At 31.2% G+C, this 13341-nt stretch overlaps 1 protein-coding gene across 18 annotated transcripts in view; it reads right to left on the bottom strand.

Annotated features, from left to right (window-relative positions):
- Positions 1 to 13035, bottom strand: part of LOC102677458 (patronin) — a 71839-nt gene extending 58804 nt beyond the window's left edge. For 13 of the 18 annotated variants that reach the window (XM_006608273.2, XM_006608282.2, XM_006608287.2 and 10 more), the window contains exon 1: positions 10060 to 11550. In XM_006608273.2, coding sequence (XP_006608336.1) covers positions 10060 to 10281 — 222 coding nt within the window. In that variant the 5' untranslated portion in view covers positions 10282 to 11550. Of the gene's footprint in view, positions 1 to 2956; positions 2960 to 10059; positions 11551 to 12972 lie in introns of those variants that run through there. The other 5 variants (XM_006608278.2, XM_006608284.2, XM_006608281.2 and 2 more) reach the window with 2 other exon arrangements.
- Positions 13036 to 13341: the final 306 nt, after the last annotated feature.

Consider the following 13341-nt stretch of genomic DNA (forward strand, 5'->3'; position numbering starts at 1 on the left):
TCTGAGGGATCTATTTATGAAGCGATACTTTAAAAAAATCAAATATAAATAAATATTGTCGCCATTCCAATAAATATTGCCGCAACAATTCCAGTGGTGCCGCTGGAGTTACGGCATTGACTCAAGTGGTGATCGAGAGTCATCGTCGAAGAGCAAAGGGTTAATATTAGTTTCGAAAATTTTCCAAATTATTGAAATAATGGGAATAAGGAATGTTTATAATAAACGAATCGATTTTGTTGAAATATTTCGCAAGAAAAATCTTGAAAGCGCAAGAGACACGCGTATCTCTAGTCAGTGTTGAATTGGACAATCGTCGAACCAACTCGGTTTACCACGAAAATGAAGGAAAGAGAATGCAGTTACGAGTTATGAGTAAGGAAACCTAACCGGCAATAAACTTCACGATACCGCGTCTGTTGTTCTACCAGCAGAGAATATAGAGACGGTTACGCTCACATACACACATACACAAGTAACGTTCTATCGTAACACGAGTAATCTCATTATCGTAAAATAAACTGGTAAATCGAGTAAATCGCGTCGAAAATTAATTTCCAATATCATATTGATGAATTGTAATACTACTATTTTCTTTATTAGAATTGTATTTTGAAATTAACTTGGAATATTAAATAATTTCGATTCGATACATTGAATCTTAATACTTAACTAACGTTTTTAAGCGTCAAATATTAACGATTCAATATAATATAATAATATTGTTTTCAATATGTATACTATATACATCCCATGTAAAATCGAATATTATTATAATCCTTGTGTCGTATAAATAGGAAAACCAATTATAAATTTCTAGAAATTGTTTTATATTTTATCTTCACATTCTTCGCAGATTCTATAAATATCGAGAGCATTATTGCTATATATCATCGCTTACTCGACGACACCAGCTGCTAACCGATTATATTAATAAACAATTTATTGTTCGTACAAACGATTCATTGATATCTCTGATTAATAAATACTATTCAAAGTTAAAAAAAAAAAATAACAGTCTTATCGCAAATAGAATATCATTAAAAAGTAATTGCGATAAAATTAAAAATTCGTTGCAAGATCGAAAGGCTCGATTTTCGATCGAACGAAATGCCACCGTTTCCTCTCTTCGTTAGTAGCAGACATCGCGTTTATCATCGCGAAGATAAGTCTGGATTCGTAATTGAACGGAATGCACGGCAGAGTTTTCTCTTCGTTGTCGATCCTTCTGTTCGAATCTGACGATTTATCTTGCCACAGCCCCCCGAACCCGTGTCGTCCGGCACGGAGGATGCCTCGAACCGGTGTAAATGGCGCGCGTACAACGCAACAGCAACGACAACAAAAACCTACACCGCGCAACAAAACCACTTACGACCTACTCCACCAACGGTGGAGGAGCTCTCGCTTTCGCCTCTGCTACCCACGCCATTACCTTCTACGATGTTTTTATCCGTCACGGTTTACCGGATTTCGAAATTGAAAAGAATGGCGCGCCTCGTCGCTTTAATCAAAAACCCGATTTTTCAGGGATTCGTTTTTTCCGTTCTTCAGTCTTATCTCTGGAAAAACTGAATTAATGACGCGCATCGCGAGGAAAACGAGAGGTGAAAGTTGCATGCGTTTTTATACGAATCTTATTGCTCGTTTTGTCGTTTGATAGAAGAGATAAAAATGTATTTATACGATATATCGATGAAATTTTGAACGTTTGAAAAATTTGTGGAACGAGTTTATGTGTTTATCTCGAATTACGGAGTAATTCGCGCGAAAGAAAGAGAAAGCGAAGCAAAAGAGCGTAAGAGAAAAAAATTGCCCACGATTACGCCTACGCGTGTCTATTGAAAGAAAAAGACCGACCCAACGTTATCTTATATAATACCGTACGAATACAAGGTTCGATCGTCTCGCAAGGATGAAACCACGCGATTTAAATCATCGCAGCATCGCGTACCGCAGTGGTTCTTAAACTCTTAGCGAACATTTTCTATGAACGTATATTTTCCATACGTTTATTAACAAAAGAGATTAAAATATTCTTCAGTGACTGAACTTTTCCACACTGATATCCACACTGGTGAAAAGCAATTATCGAACAAAAAACGATAATCTATCGAATCTGTTTGAAACGCGTCGCTAATTCAATGCGAACCAACTTGTTTAAACGTTCGAGTTGACGATGCCTGCATCTACGCGATCTTTTTCAACACTCGTTACAAAGGTGAGAAGTGGAAAAGAGATTAAGAACCACTGATGCGTCGTATGAGAAACGAGTCAGAGGCATACATCATGAACGTTTCGATTACCGTACAAGGTATCGCGAAGGTGTGCCGCGGCGATTTTCCTGTTGGAAAGATATCACGGCCGATCTCCAATGTAAAACGGAAAAACCTCGATCTTAAGTAGTTCTAGCCTAGAGAGAGGACCGGTCGTGACCAAACGCGATCCATCTGTCAAGATCATTGGAACAAGCACAGCTTTATTTAGACCCGTGAGTACAATGACACCGGCCGCGATTAACTACATCTACAGAGGGATTTCACGGTGTTCGAATAATAACGAAAATGATTCTTTTTAAACGTAATTTTCACTCTCGATACGACTCGATGAAAAACTCTTCCGATATATTTTGAAACATTTTCAATGCTTCGCGAGCGTTCCTTTTAATCTTCACTTTTAATCTGCAACTTTAATTTTTACTCGAAATAGCAAAGTAAGTCATTCGCGTTTGCCTTTTCAACGTACAAACTAGCTGCACAAATCTGTACATTTCGACGGAAGAGTTCAGTTTGCATCCAACGTGAAACGGTGGTGGTAAGTTTCAAGTGATACGCTTTGATGGAAGATGAACGGAGAAATCAGAGCGTCGAACTGCCGACTATTCCATTAATCTCGTCTCATTCTCGTTCCGGAGTATCTCGAATCGGCCCGTGCATGATGAGCTAAATGCGCGAACCAACTGTTTCAATGCGAATACCAGGACGCGCCATTCAGTTATTTATCCGCTACCAAAGAGGGAGGGAGGGAGAGAGAGAGAAAAAAAATGTTCGAAAAGTAAATGGCGAATGCTATTTATAGAAGACGAAGGAGATGAATGCGTTCCAACCTCTCAACGAAGTTGTTCGACCGTGTGAAACGACGATGACGCCCAATGAGACGAGACCGACCGATTTTCAGCTTCGAAAATCGTCCATTTCGACCGTTTCTCCTTCGGTTTCCTCGTGTTTCTTCGGGGAAATTATCATCGAGGACGAGCAGATTCTTTAGACTATTCAGAAGAGAGATTTCTTTGTCCAATGGAATTAAAGAATCGCGAGAGGAGGTTACTTAATTTCATTCGAGAAAGAGAAATTGATTGGACGACACCTAGATAAAAGTAGAAAATCGATTTTTCTGTTAATAAATTTCGCTACGTTTCGTTAAAAGAGGATTGAACGAAGAGATTACAATTTCGCTTCAAAAGAATCTTTTAGAAACTAAAATTCTTCAAACTGACGTTTACGGCGTTTTTAAACTCGACAAGTTTACACACGTGCGTGTGTAAATCCGTTTTTCTCGGAACACCGTTTCGAAAAATGCGCGAGAAAGAAAGATCGAGACGAGAATCGATCTTGTATGATCGATGGAAATGAGGAATGTGCTTATTTATTTTCATGCTAGGGATAATCGACTCGGGTTCGAAAATTCGATAAATCATAGAACTCGTAGAAACGATTTTTGCCAACTGTCAGCCTTACTTTCACTTTGAAATGGAAGTACGGGTTTCCTAGTTTCGCAAAAGCTGCACAACAGATCCCTACGAATCCGATGACCCAGATTACACTCCAGAACCGAGTTCGTTCGCGGGATATTGAAATCCAAAGTATCCAAACTAACCGAACTTCATAGCCCCAACTTTTCTCCCCTTCGATCAACGCTAATTCTCGTTATACTTGTTTTCGCCTATATGTACTTTTTCGTCCATTTGGTCGATTCGATTGCTCTCTATTTGCAGATTTATAAGAATTTTTTTTTTTTCTCTTATACGAATTTAACGTCGACTAGTAGCAGATCGTCATTAGCGATTCTTTAATATAACCTTGTTGCCAATCTTGGAATATTAGAGTCGAGAGAAAGTTATTCAAGTTACACTTCGTCTTTTAATTTTGGAATTTCTTGCATGCAAATAGAAAGTGATTTACCGCTGTTGTTTGATTGCACAAGATTTCTTTTTGCTAAGAAACGTTGATCTTAATAACTGTTCGTTTCTAGATTCTGGATAATATTTATTATGGGTAAGTACATTCGAAATTCTATTTTTTTTTAAAAATATCTAAAATTGATGAAAATGAATCTACATCCTTCTTGCTTTTAGGATTTTCGATAGTGAATTGCACGTGACGGCGATATAAACAGTGTCACTTTGATATCAATGGGTGCGATACAACGTTGTAAATAGTTCCTGAAGAAGCACACATAGATGCATCGTGATTGAATACATTTTGCAAACCGCATTCGCTCGAATTAACACGATTCTCTGAGTCACTGTTGCACGACTATTTCTGGAATGTATAATAATACACCAGTGACCAATTTGTGGATTGTACAGTCTGTGGAAGGAATATAACGAGGAGGAATGCAGAGTCGGTCAGGCATCAAAGTTTGCATACGAAGTTTGAGAGAAATTGGAGAGAACACGAGAGACCAAAGTTGCGCGAGGTAGATATTTCTTCTTAGACAATTGACAAACTACTTCATTTCTTTGAAGAAAGTTTAAATAAATTAGCAAAAAAAAAGTGAACAAATATAAAAACGTGGATGCCAGAATTTCCTTCACGTTGTATATTACAATTTTTAATTTCACCGATTTTAATCTTTTTATTTTAATAAAATTGATTCCAGTTGTTACGCTTCGTGACAATGTTACAATATTTTCTTCAACGCAACGCATGGAATTAAGCGACACACCTTAGATTAGGTGGTTCGTTTCCGCAACATTAATCAACGGAAACAATTTAAAGAGGCTTAAAGATTCTTCTCTAGATAGCATCGTCCATAACATCTTATGTAGTTCTATACGCAACTTTATATCGTTAACCAAGGTATTGTTAATCAAAGTATTAAGCAAAAATACTATAGAATAATTCTTATTTAAATAAAAATTATATATTTTTAGCTTATTATCAAAAGTAAAATCCAGATATTTAATATAATTTTAACTTTATTCGGGCAATTTTCAATTCTTTTGTTCAGATACGAAATTTCGTTCAAATTCAATAATTCACGCGGTTCTCCTCTAAATAATAACTCGTTATATTGGCCAATCTCTATATTCGGAACAAGCGTTGTGAAAATCGCTTTCTTCCACCAATTTCACTTTATTTAGATTGAAGTGCACGCGTGTCAAGCCACGGTCGATCTTTTTTTTTTTTCCACAATATTCTTTCGCGGTTTTCACTTCGAGATAATTAAATGAAAAATAACGCAAAAATAATTTCACGCGCTAATGAATAATTCTCACAGAAACGAACGAAAACAAGATCGTTTTTCGAACGCACAGTTTCTCGATATCGCACAGCTGTACACGAGGGAATAAGTTGTTACAGCTGTTAGTCAATGAATGACGAATATATCAAATCGTGACAAATCTATCCTCTAAATACGAGCTCTGCCATGTGCAGTAACATTCTCATCGATCGATAATGTTACCGAATTAATCGAGCCAATCTAATAGCTTGGATTTCAATTTCGATTCATTTATTATTCGACATTACTGTACATAAATCTTAAATCGATGAGACAAAGATATTGTCGGATGCAAAATGTATCAATGGAAATGAGATTCACCGGAGAAAATTATTGAGATGCAAACAATCGAAAAAAAAACAAAACAGAATCGCATTCCACGATATAAATGAATATATTAATATTTATTACTCAAAAGAAAAATAATAATTGCAAAATTATTATACTAGCTTAGATTTTTTCATTTGGAAGAAAACATATTTTTTTGTTTATCAACAATATATATAGATAATAAAAGTTGAACAATTATATTCTTCTTTTCTTTGAATTTCCTTCCTTTCTTTTAACTTATTGCTTCAAATTAAAATTATTTCCTTAATTTCTCTCTTGAAGTGTCGTAAGCTATTATTGCGTTATGTTAAAAAAAAAATTAATAAAAATAAAAATCAAAAATACAACAAACACAATAGAATATGACTCTGATCTCCGACTATCGATAATCCTGTGTTACAAATGCCAATGTAACACAACTTTCAAAAATTGGCGTCACTATAAATCGTATTAATCGACATTAAAACGTGATTCGTTTCGCGTTAAAGAAAAGAAGGATCATTAGTTGGCAAACGACAATCGCCACTTTCTTATATCGGCCAGCTAGATTTCTGACACCTTTTTTTAAAAGGAACCGAAAGACACGACTGGTTCGTTTGGGTGGAGGCCAAGCTTGACCATCGATAACGAGGTCACTATGATGCTTACATATTGATTGTTTATTGCTACGGGTTTGCGCAAGCTGCCATGTGCCAAGATTAACGGTGCAAACCAAACCACGAACCGTACAGGACAATGGCAAGTTCAACTTTCGAGTTGGATAGACAATTGAATAGTTGGGCAGAATGTGTATTCATGAAGAAAAATACCGAGTATTGCGTTTTGAATATTTATCATGTGTAAAAATAATACAACATTTAATCAATTGACACCTTTTTTTAATAGATTGAATAATATAAATAAAATAAATAAAAATAAAGTAAAGTAATTTGTGAAATTAGTTTTTAACTTTTATCTTGAATTAAAATTAATTAATTTTGCTGCAATTTTCTAAAAGTAATCAGAAATTTAATGATAAAATACGAATGTGTTAGTTTATATACAATTCCATTGTTATTTTAATTAAAAAGTAATCAAGAATAAAATAAAAAATTATTATATTTAGAACTACTTTTTTGTCTGCGATAGTCGATAAAGAGCAAAGGAGGGAGGGACGACAACGATTTATCTTTAAAATTACATTTAAACTTTAAATAGATACGATCTATCCAATCGAAAGAAAAGAATAGAAAAAATAGAAAGAACATCGAACCGCCATCTATTTTAAATCTTCTATTTATTCTACGTTATTTTTTGCAACACGTGAATTTATACTTCGAGGTTATCTCGCGTTAAAATTTATCAATTTCTCTTTAACTATCACGCATATCACCGTGAAATACTATTCTAATCGTTCGACGCGTCTGCGTAACCCAGTAACCCAGTATTCTCAAATGCATATACAATTGTATAAAAGGTGATACGATAAATAAATCGTGAGGTGTATGCAAATGTCGTGATGAAGGAAAATGAGGAGAGATTATGGAAATGAAATAATGAAAATATTCGAAATATTATAAATTTATATCAGAGTTACTTCATCTTTTGAAAATGAATTTCGATTCGTGACAATACAGATTACTTTTAAATATAGAAATCTGGTTTTTAATTTTTTAATTATTATTATTATTATCATTATTCTCTATTAAATTTCCAAAATATTTTTTCCAGAAAAATCGCAAAAAATTAACCGGCATTCGAATATTTCAGATTCTACATTTCTAAAAATTTTTCGCGATGACATGGAATAAAAGGGTCAAGTTTCCAGGAAGAGAATGTTTCCATGGTCCCCAAGGACGAGTCGCTTCATTCCAAGTCACCGGTAGTAGTGTAATTAAACGGATAATTACGATCGCGCGACGCGATTCCTGGAGATCCAGCCTCGTTTTACCGTGCAATAAATAAGCTTGCGTACAGGAAACGACGCCATATTCGTCATAGCGTCGCAGCTCGGGAATAGCTTTCGTATATAATGTCGTCTGCATGGCTATCCGTGCACGTGAACTGCGTAAATACCATGTACAAGAATTTTCAGTGAATAAATTGAAGACAACTTCATGTCTTGTTTATAGAAGAGTGATGACAAGTATTTTTTGATAAAAAATCGATTATATGTTAATTACGATTTCTCGTTTGTTACTACTAGAATACGAAGTTACAAATTATCAAAGGAATTGATGAGAATCTGATAGTCTAAAAAGAAAATTATTATGCAACGTGAAACAGTGAAATAGATTCGTCAAATGCGTAATAATTTCTAAACGTATCACGATTTTTCATAGTACGTATGTGAATAATGAAAATAACTAAGACGTAGGTTATTGATGACCAACGTGTTAAAGAATGCGATGAATAGATTATTTGAATAGATTTAATTATCTCAAACATTTTTGTAAATTATTTTCACGAATAGTACTTTATTTTTTTATTTTTTTAGGTATTTTTATAATAATAATTTAAATAATTATATAGCATGATAAATTTGAACAATTTAAAAGGAGAAAATTGATTAATTCAAAGAGATAACAAACAAAGAGAGTCTAACAAAAAGTTCAACTTTTGATTATATATAATAAGTTTAACTTATTTTGATTCACTGAAACAATTGTATTCATACTTCAAAATCATTTTTTATTCCAATGAAAATATATATTCTATCAAGTTTATTATGGTAAAAAAATGAATTCTTTATGCTAAGTGTATCTTTTTTAACAATTTTTTATGAGATATTGTTGTGAGCATTAAAGATTAATTAGTCACAATTTTTAATTTAAAATACTGAATTTCATACTTTGATTCACAAAACGATATAACGAGAAATTTGAAGATAACAAAAGACAGTTGAGAACTACTTTTTCACATCAAATCAGTAATAAATATATCAGATATATTAATAAATAGTATTTTGCAAAATTTTAAATAAAAATGAACAATGTATTGAAATATTTTAATAAAAATGTATGGTTCTTGAAATAAATTAATCTTTATAATTGATTTATTATTAGATTATTAGATTATTATTAGATTGTAACTAAATTAGAAATATTAACTATCTATCTATATTTTTCTCATATTAAGTAATATTTTATATATATATCTTTGTTTTATATATATTGAGTAATATAATTATTTATGTTCTGAAATATTACTCTATTATTATATTTATACTACTATTTATTCTATTTATTCTATTTACTTTGCTATTTACTCTAGTCTACTATCTCTCTCTATTCGCTTACTCTATTATATTTATTAGTATTCTTCTAATGTTATAAAAAACTTTTAATAATGATCAAAATAGTGAATGATTATTATATGAAAATATAAAATAAAATATTCTTTGAGAAAACTTGCACGTACGAATATAAAATGAAAAGTTTCATGTAATTAGAAAAAAATGAAAAATTAAATATAAAATTCAAGTTTATTTAGCTTTCCAATATATATCTGCATAATATATTTTGAAAAAAATATATGAAAAGTTAAATAATAAGTTAATAATAAGTACACTAATTTATTTCTTTTTCAAGAAATATGGTGGTAATTCATATAAAATCTATCAAAACACAAGTAGCACTAACTAATGCATCTTTAACGATAAAATCTAAATAAAATCTGAATAATGTCTGAATAAAATGACAGTCCTAAATATATTAATGGCACACGATTTATCAAAAAATCCAACAGTAATATTTTAAAATAAATAGCACATATATATAGTACATTTTATACATATACATATATACATTAGTACATTACACAAATATATATACATTATAATTGTATATATATTTTATATATACATATAAAAAAACATAATTATATATACTTCTTTATCAAATAGAATCTAACCTCAAATCAATTCAACTTAACTTTGAAAACATTACAATATCATTTTGAAGCTCAAAACTTATATCGATATTATTATATTAAGTAATTACACTATGTTAAATGAATACTTTATATATAATATATATTATATAATATACTATAAATATACTCTTTCTATTTACTACTAACTACCATAAAGTAGCATTTACTTTATCTATAATATTTTATCTTATTAGAAATATTATATCCATTATTTTTATCAAATTTCTAATCTATCAAATAAATATCTTTATAAATATTCAATAAAATAATAAAATTGAAATGTATAAGTGATATCTATATATAAGTACATACCTGACGGGAATCATAGGCGTCGGAGAAATGTTCAAATTCGGCTCCGCCGTGATGTTGCTCGCCGGCAGGGCCCTTACGTCGATCATCACCCGCGTTACGATCCATTGCGTCGAAAACATGGACGACCGTATCGGGCACACCGTCACACGTATGATTTTCCGTGCTCAGGGCAGGTTCCTCTGTTTTGCCCTTAACGAAGAGGCGCGAGATCGCACTCCACATTCAATGAAATCACAGCATTCGCGACGGTTGCAGCAACGATCCGTTCAAACGAGTCCTTGTTCTCGTCATAGCCGGCGAGACACTGCGTTCAAAGTATTTCGCGTTATTCGATACGCATACACGATTATTTCTTCTGTCGCGGGATCATCAGGCACGTTTACGAGTTTACCTCGAACAATTCGAACATTCCGTTTAAAGAACGCAAAGGTTAGGTAGCACGAACACCGCTCAACTTCATTCGAAATAAGGTTAGAGTGTGCGCTTGGACGATCGTAATATCACTTACGAATAGATTGTTCACATTAGAACGATATCACCTTCAATTTCGAGTCTATTCGATAGACGCAAATCATCGATTCGAAATATTTACAATAAGATCGGTAACGAAAAAATTTAAATAATCACAGGCTAACTTTATGGCTCGTGCCGGAACACATACAAGGCTACAATAGACACGATATTTTGAAACTTCGAGCAGCGTTCTCTCGACATGCAGCGCTGTACGCAGTATATTTAAAAATTATACTTAAAATAATGCCGGGTTACAAAAAAATGATGCAAAGAATGAATAGCAAATCTAAGGACACTCTTCTACTGTGTCTACGGAGGACTCTGCTATTTTTGTCAGCAATTCTCCTCGCGCGTTCTGCACTCCATGGGCAATGTGCGAGCTTCTTTATCGATTTTGCGCGAAACAGTGGAAAAACCAAGAACAGGTATCAAATTCAAAGTAGCAGAAACATATCACACTAGAAATTTTGGGTACGTCTTCAAATTTAATTTCTTTGAGAAATGTTTCTGTTAGTCGATTCTTTCGATTGATGTTGCAAAAATGTTATTGGCACCTGTAAAAGGGGCGTACCTTGCGCGATTCTATTTTGTTAAAATAAATAATATATTTTTTTGTTCTTTAAACTTAAATTCACGACGTGCTTCTTATTCGTTTCATAAAATTTTTCTTTATAATTTATCTAAAATCCAAATAATCAGATTCTCGTTGACAGCGGTACGAAAGCACACGAGAAGACTACTGTCGTACACAGCACACACTTCATATTAGCACCACTAACGATTCGTTGGTTTTATACAATCGTTATTATCTACTTTCCGCACGAAATTCTCAAAAATCACGATTGCATATATCGATGCACGTTAATTCTCAAATAAGAAACATGGTCAGCACGAAAAATCGTCATTTCGCACGAACATCCAGTCCACGGCACGTTCGCCGTCCATCGTGAAAACGACCATCGATTTGAAACGAGAATATCGTTCAGCGATACATCGAAACAGATTCGAGAACAGTAGCCATATTCTTTCCAGTTAAATCAATTCAGGGCAACGATATTTTAAGAGAACTATAATTAGTTTTTTTTTTTAATTCTAAACGTATGAAAGATATTTTTATACATATTCAGTAATGTGAAAATATTGTAATAAAACTTAAAAAATTTTCAAATAATGAACAAATAAAAATTAAGATTGAATTAATTTTAAATATATTATACCAAGCATGATTAAATCTTATTGGCTGAAATACAGTTTAAAAAATCACGTGCTTATCTAAATCGTCGAATGAGAAGTTTCTTTTAGATTCATTCTAAAAGCTTATATTTTGTTATAAAAATTTCATAATGCAACGATAAAATCAATTTTTACAATAATTAAGTACTGCATTTTTTTTATTTAATTATTGTAATATAATTGCATATATATAATTAAATATTTATATATAAAACTTATATATTATTATAATATAATTGATAATATAATTGAAAATTTATAAAATTATATATAAAAGTAATTTATATATTATATGATTCCTATAATATTCAAAATTGATTTTTTTTTAATAACATATAATATATTGAAATTAAAATTTTAGTTAAAATAATGCTTTCATGTATACATATAGTGCCATCTACATGCAGAAAATTAATTAGAGATAAAAATTTATAAATTAAATTAACAGTCTTTATCATGTAAAAATTTTCTTGAGTAATAAATTTTAACAAATTAAAATTAAAACTCTAAAATTTATAAATTTAATAAATGATATCTTATATAATAACAAAAAATTTTGTATAAAGTTAATAAATTTAATTAATTATAACATTACAAATCATTATATTAAATTTATAAATTATAAAATTAATAAATGGAAATAAAAAAATATAATATTTAAATATATCATATTTAAATATTTATTAAAAATCTGTAAACTACTTGCACTGCTATCGGTATGGCAGTTAGCTTTTGTCTACTAAGCTATAGTTACCTAGTGGAAAATGATCTTATACGTGTCAGATACGAGATACATAGGATAGATAACATTTTGTAAATTTTATCTTGTTTTGAAATACCGACTTCGAAAAAAATAGCTTTCTTATGCCCTTTACACAAAAATTCATAAAATCCATTTTATCCCTAATCCTATCTATCTATGCAAAAATTTATTTAAAATCAATAATAAGTCTTTCTTTTAATAGGTTTGCAAAACATTCGATCTTTGATCTTAATATATAACTATATATAAAATTTAAATATTTTATATCTAATATTACTATTCATAAATATGAATATATGTTGTTATTATATTCATACAAAAATCTACGTATAAAACCAATCATTGATTCAGATCTTTCATCTTACGATATGATTGAAAAATCAAAGGAACATAAATACACTCACCAATACATGCGAAGAATCTGTACTGCCATCAATGCTACTGTAATCCATAGAATATCCATCACGAAATATTCATAAAATAATATCAAGAAATGGAAACTATAACAAAGTATAGAAAACATTTTAAATATTTTAATACTGATTATTTGAAATAGTTGAAATAATAAATATATAAAAATAAGTATGTGTATTTCGCTTTATTTCTATTAAATTTTATTCTATCTTATGTAAAAAACGAATATTTAAAAAAAAAAAAATAATAACGCGTTTAATTTACAATCAACGAACAAACACTGATTCTAATTTCACGACTATTTAATTAGAACTAACATAAATTTTAAAATATTAAAAATTACGAAGCAAACACTGAAT

Source organism: Apis dorsata, unplaced genomic scaffold, assembly GCF_000469605.1.
Source record: "Apis dorsata unplaced genomic scaffold, Apis dorsata 1.3 scaffold_32, whole genome shotgun sequence".
Taxonomy (NCBI): domain Eukaryota; kingdom Metazoa; phylum Arthropoda; class Insecta; order Hymenoptera; family Apidae; genus Apis; species Apis dorsata.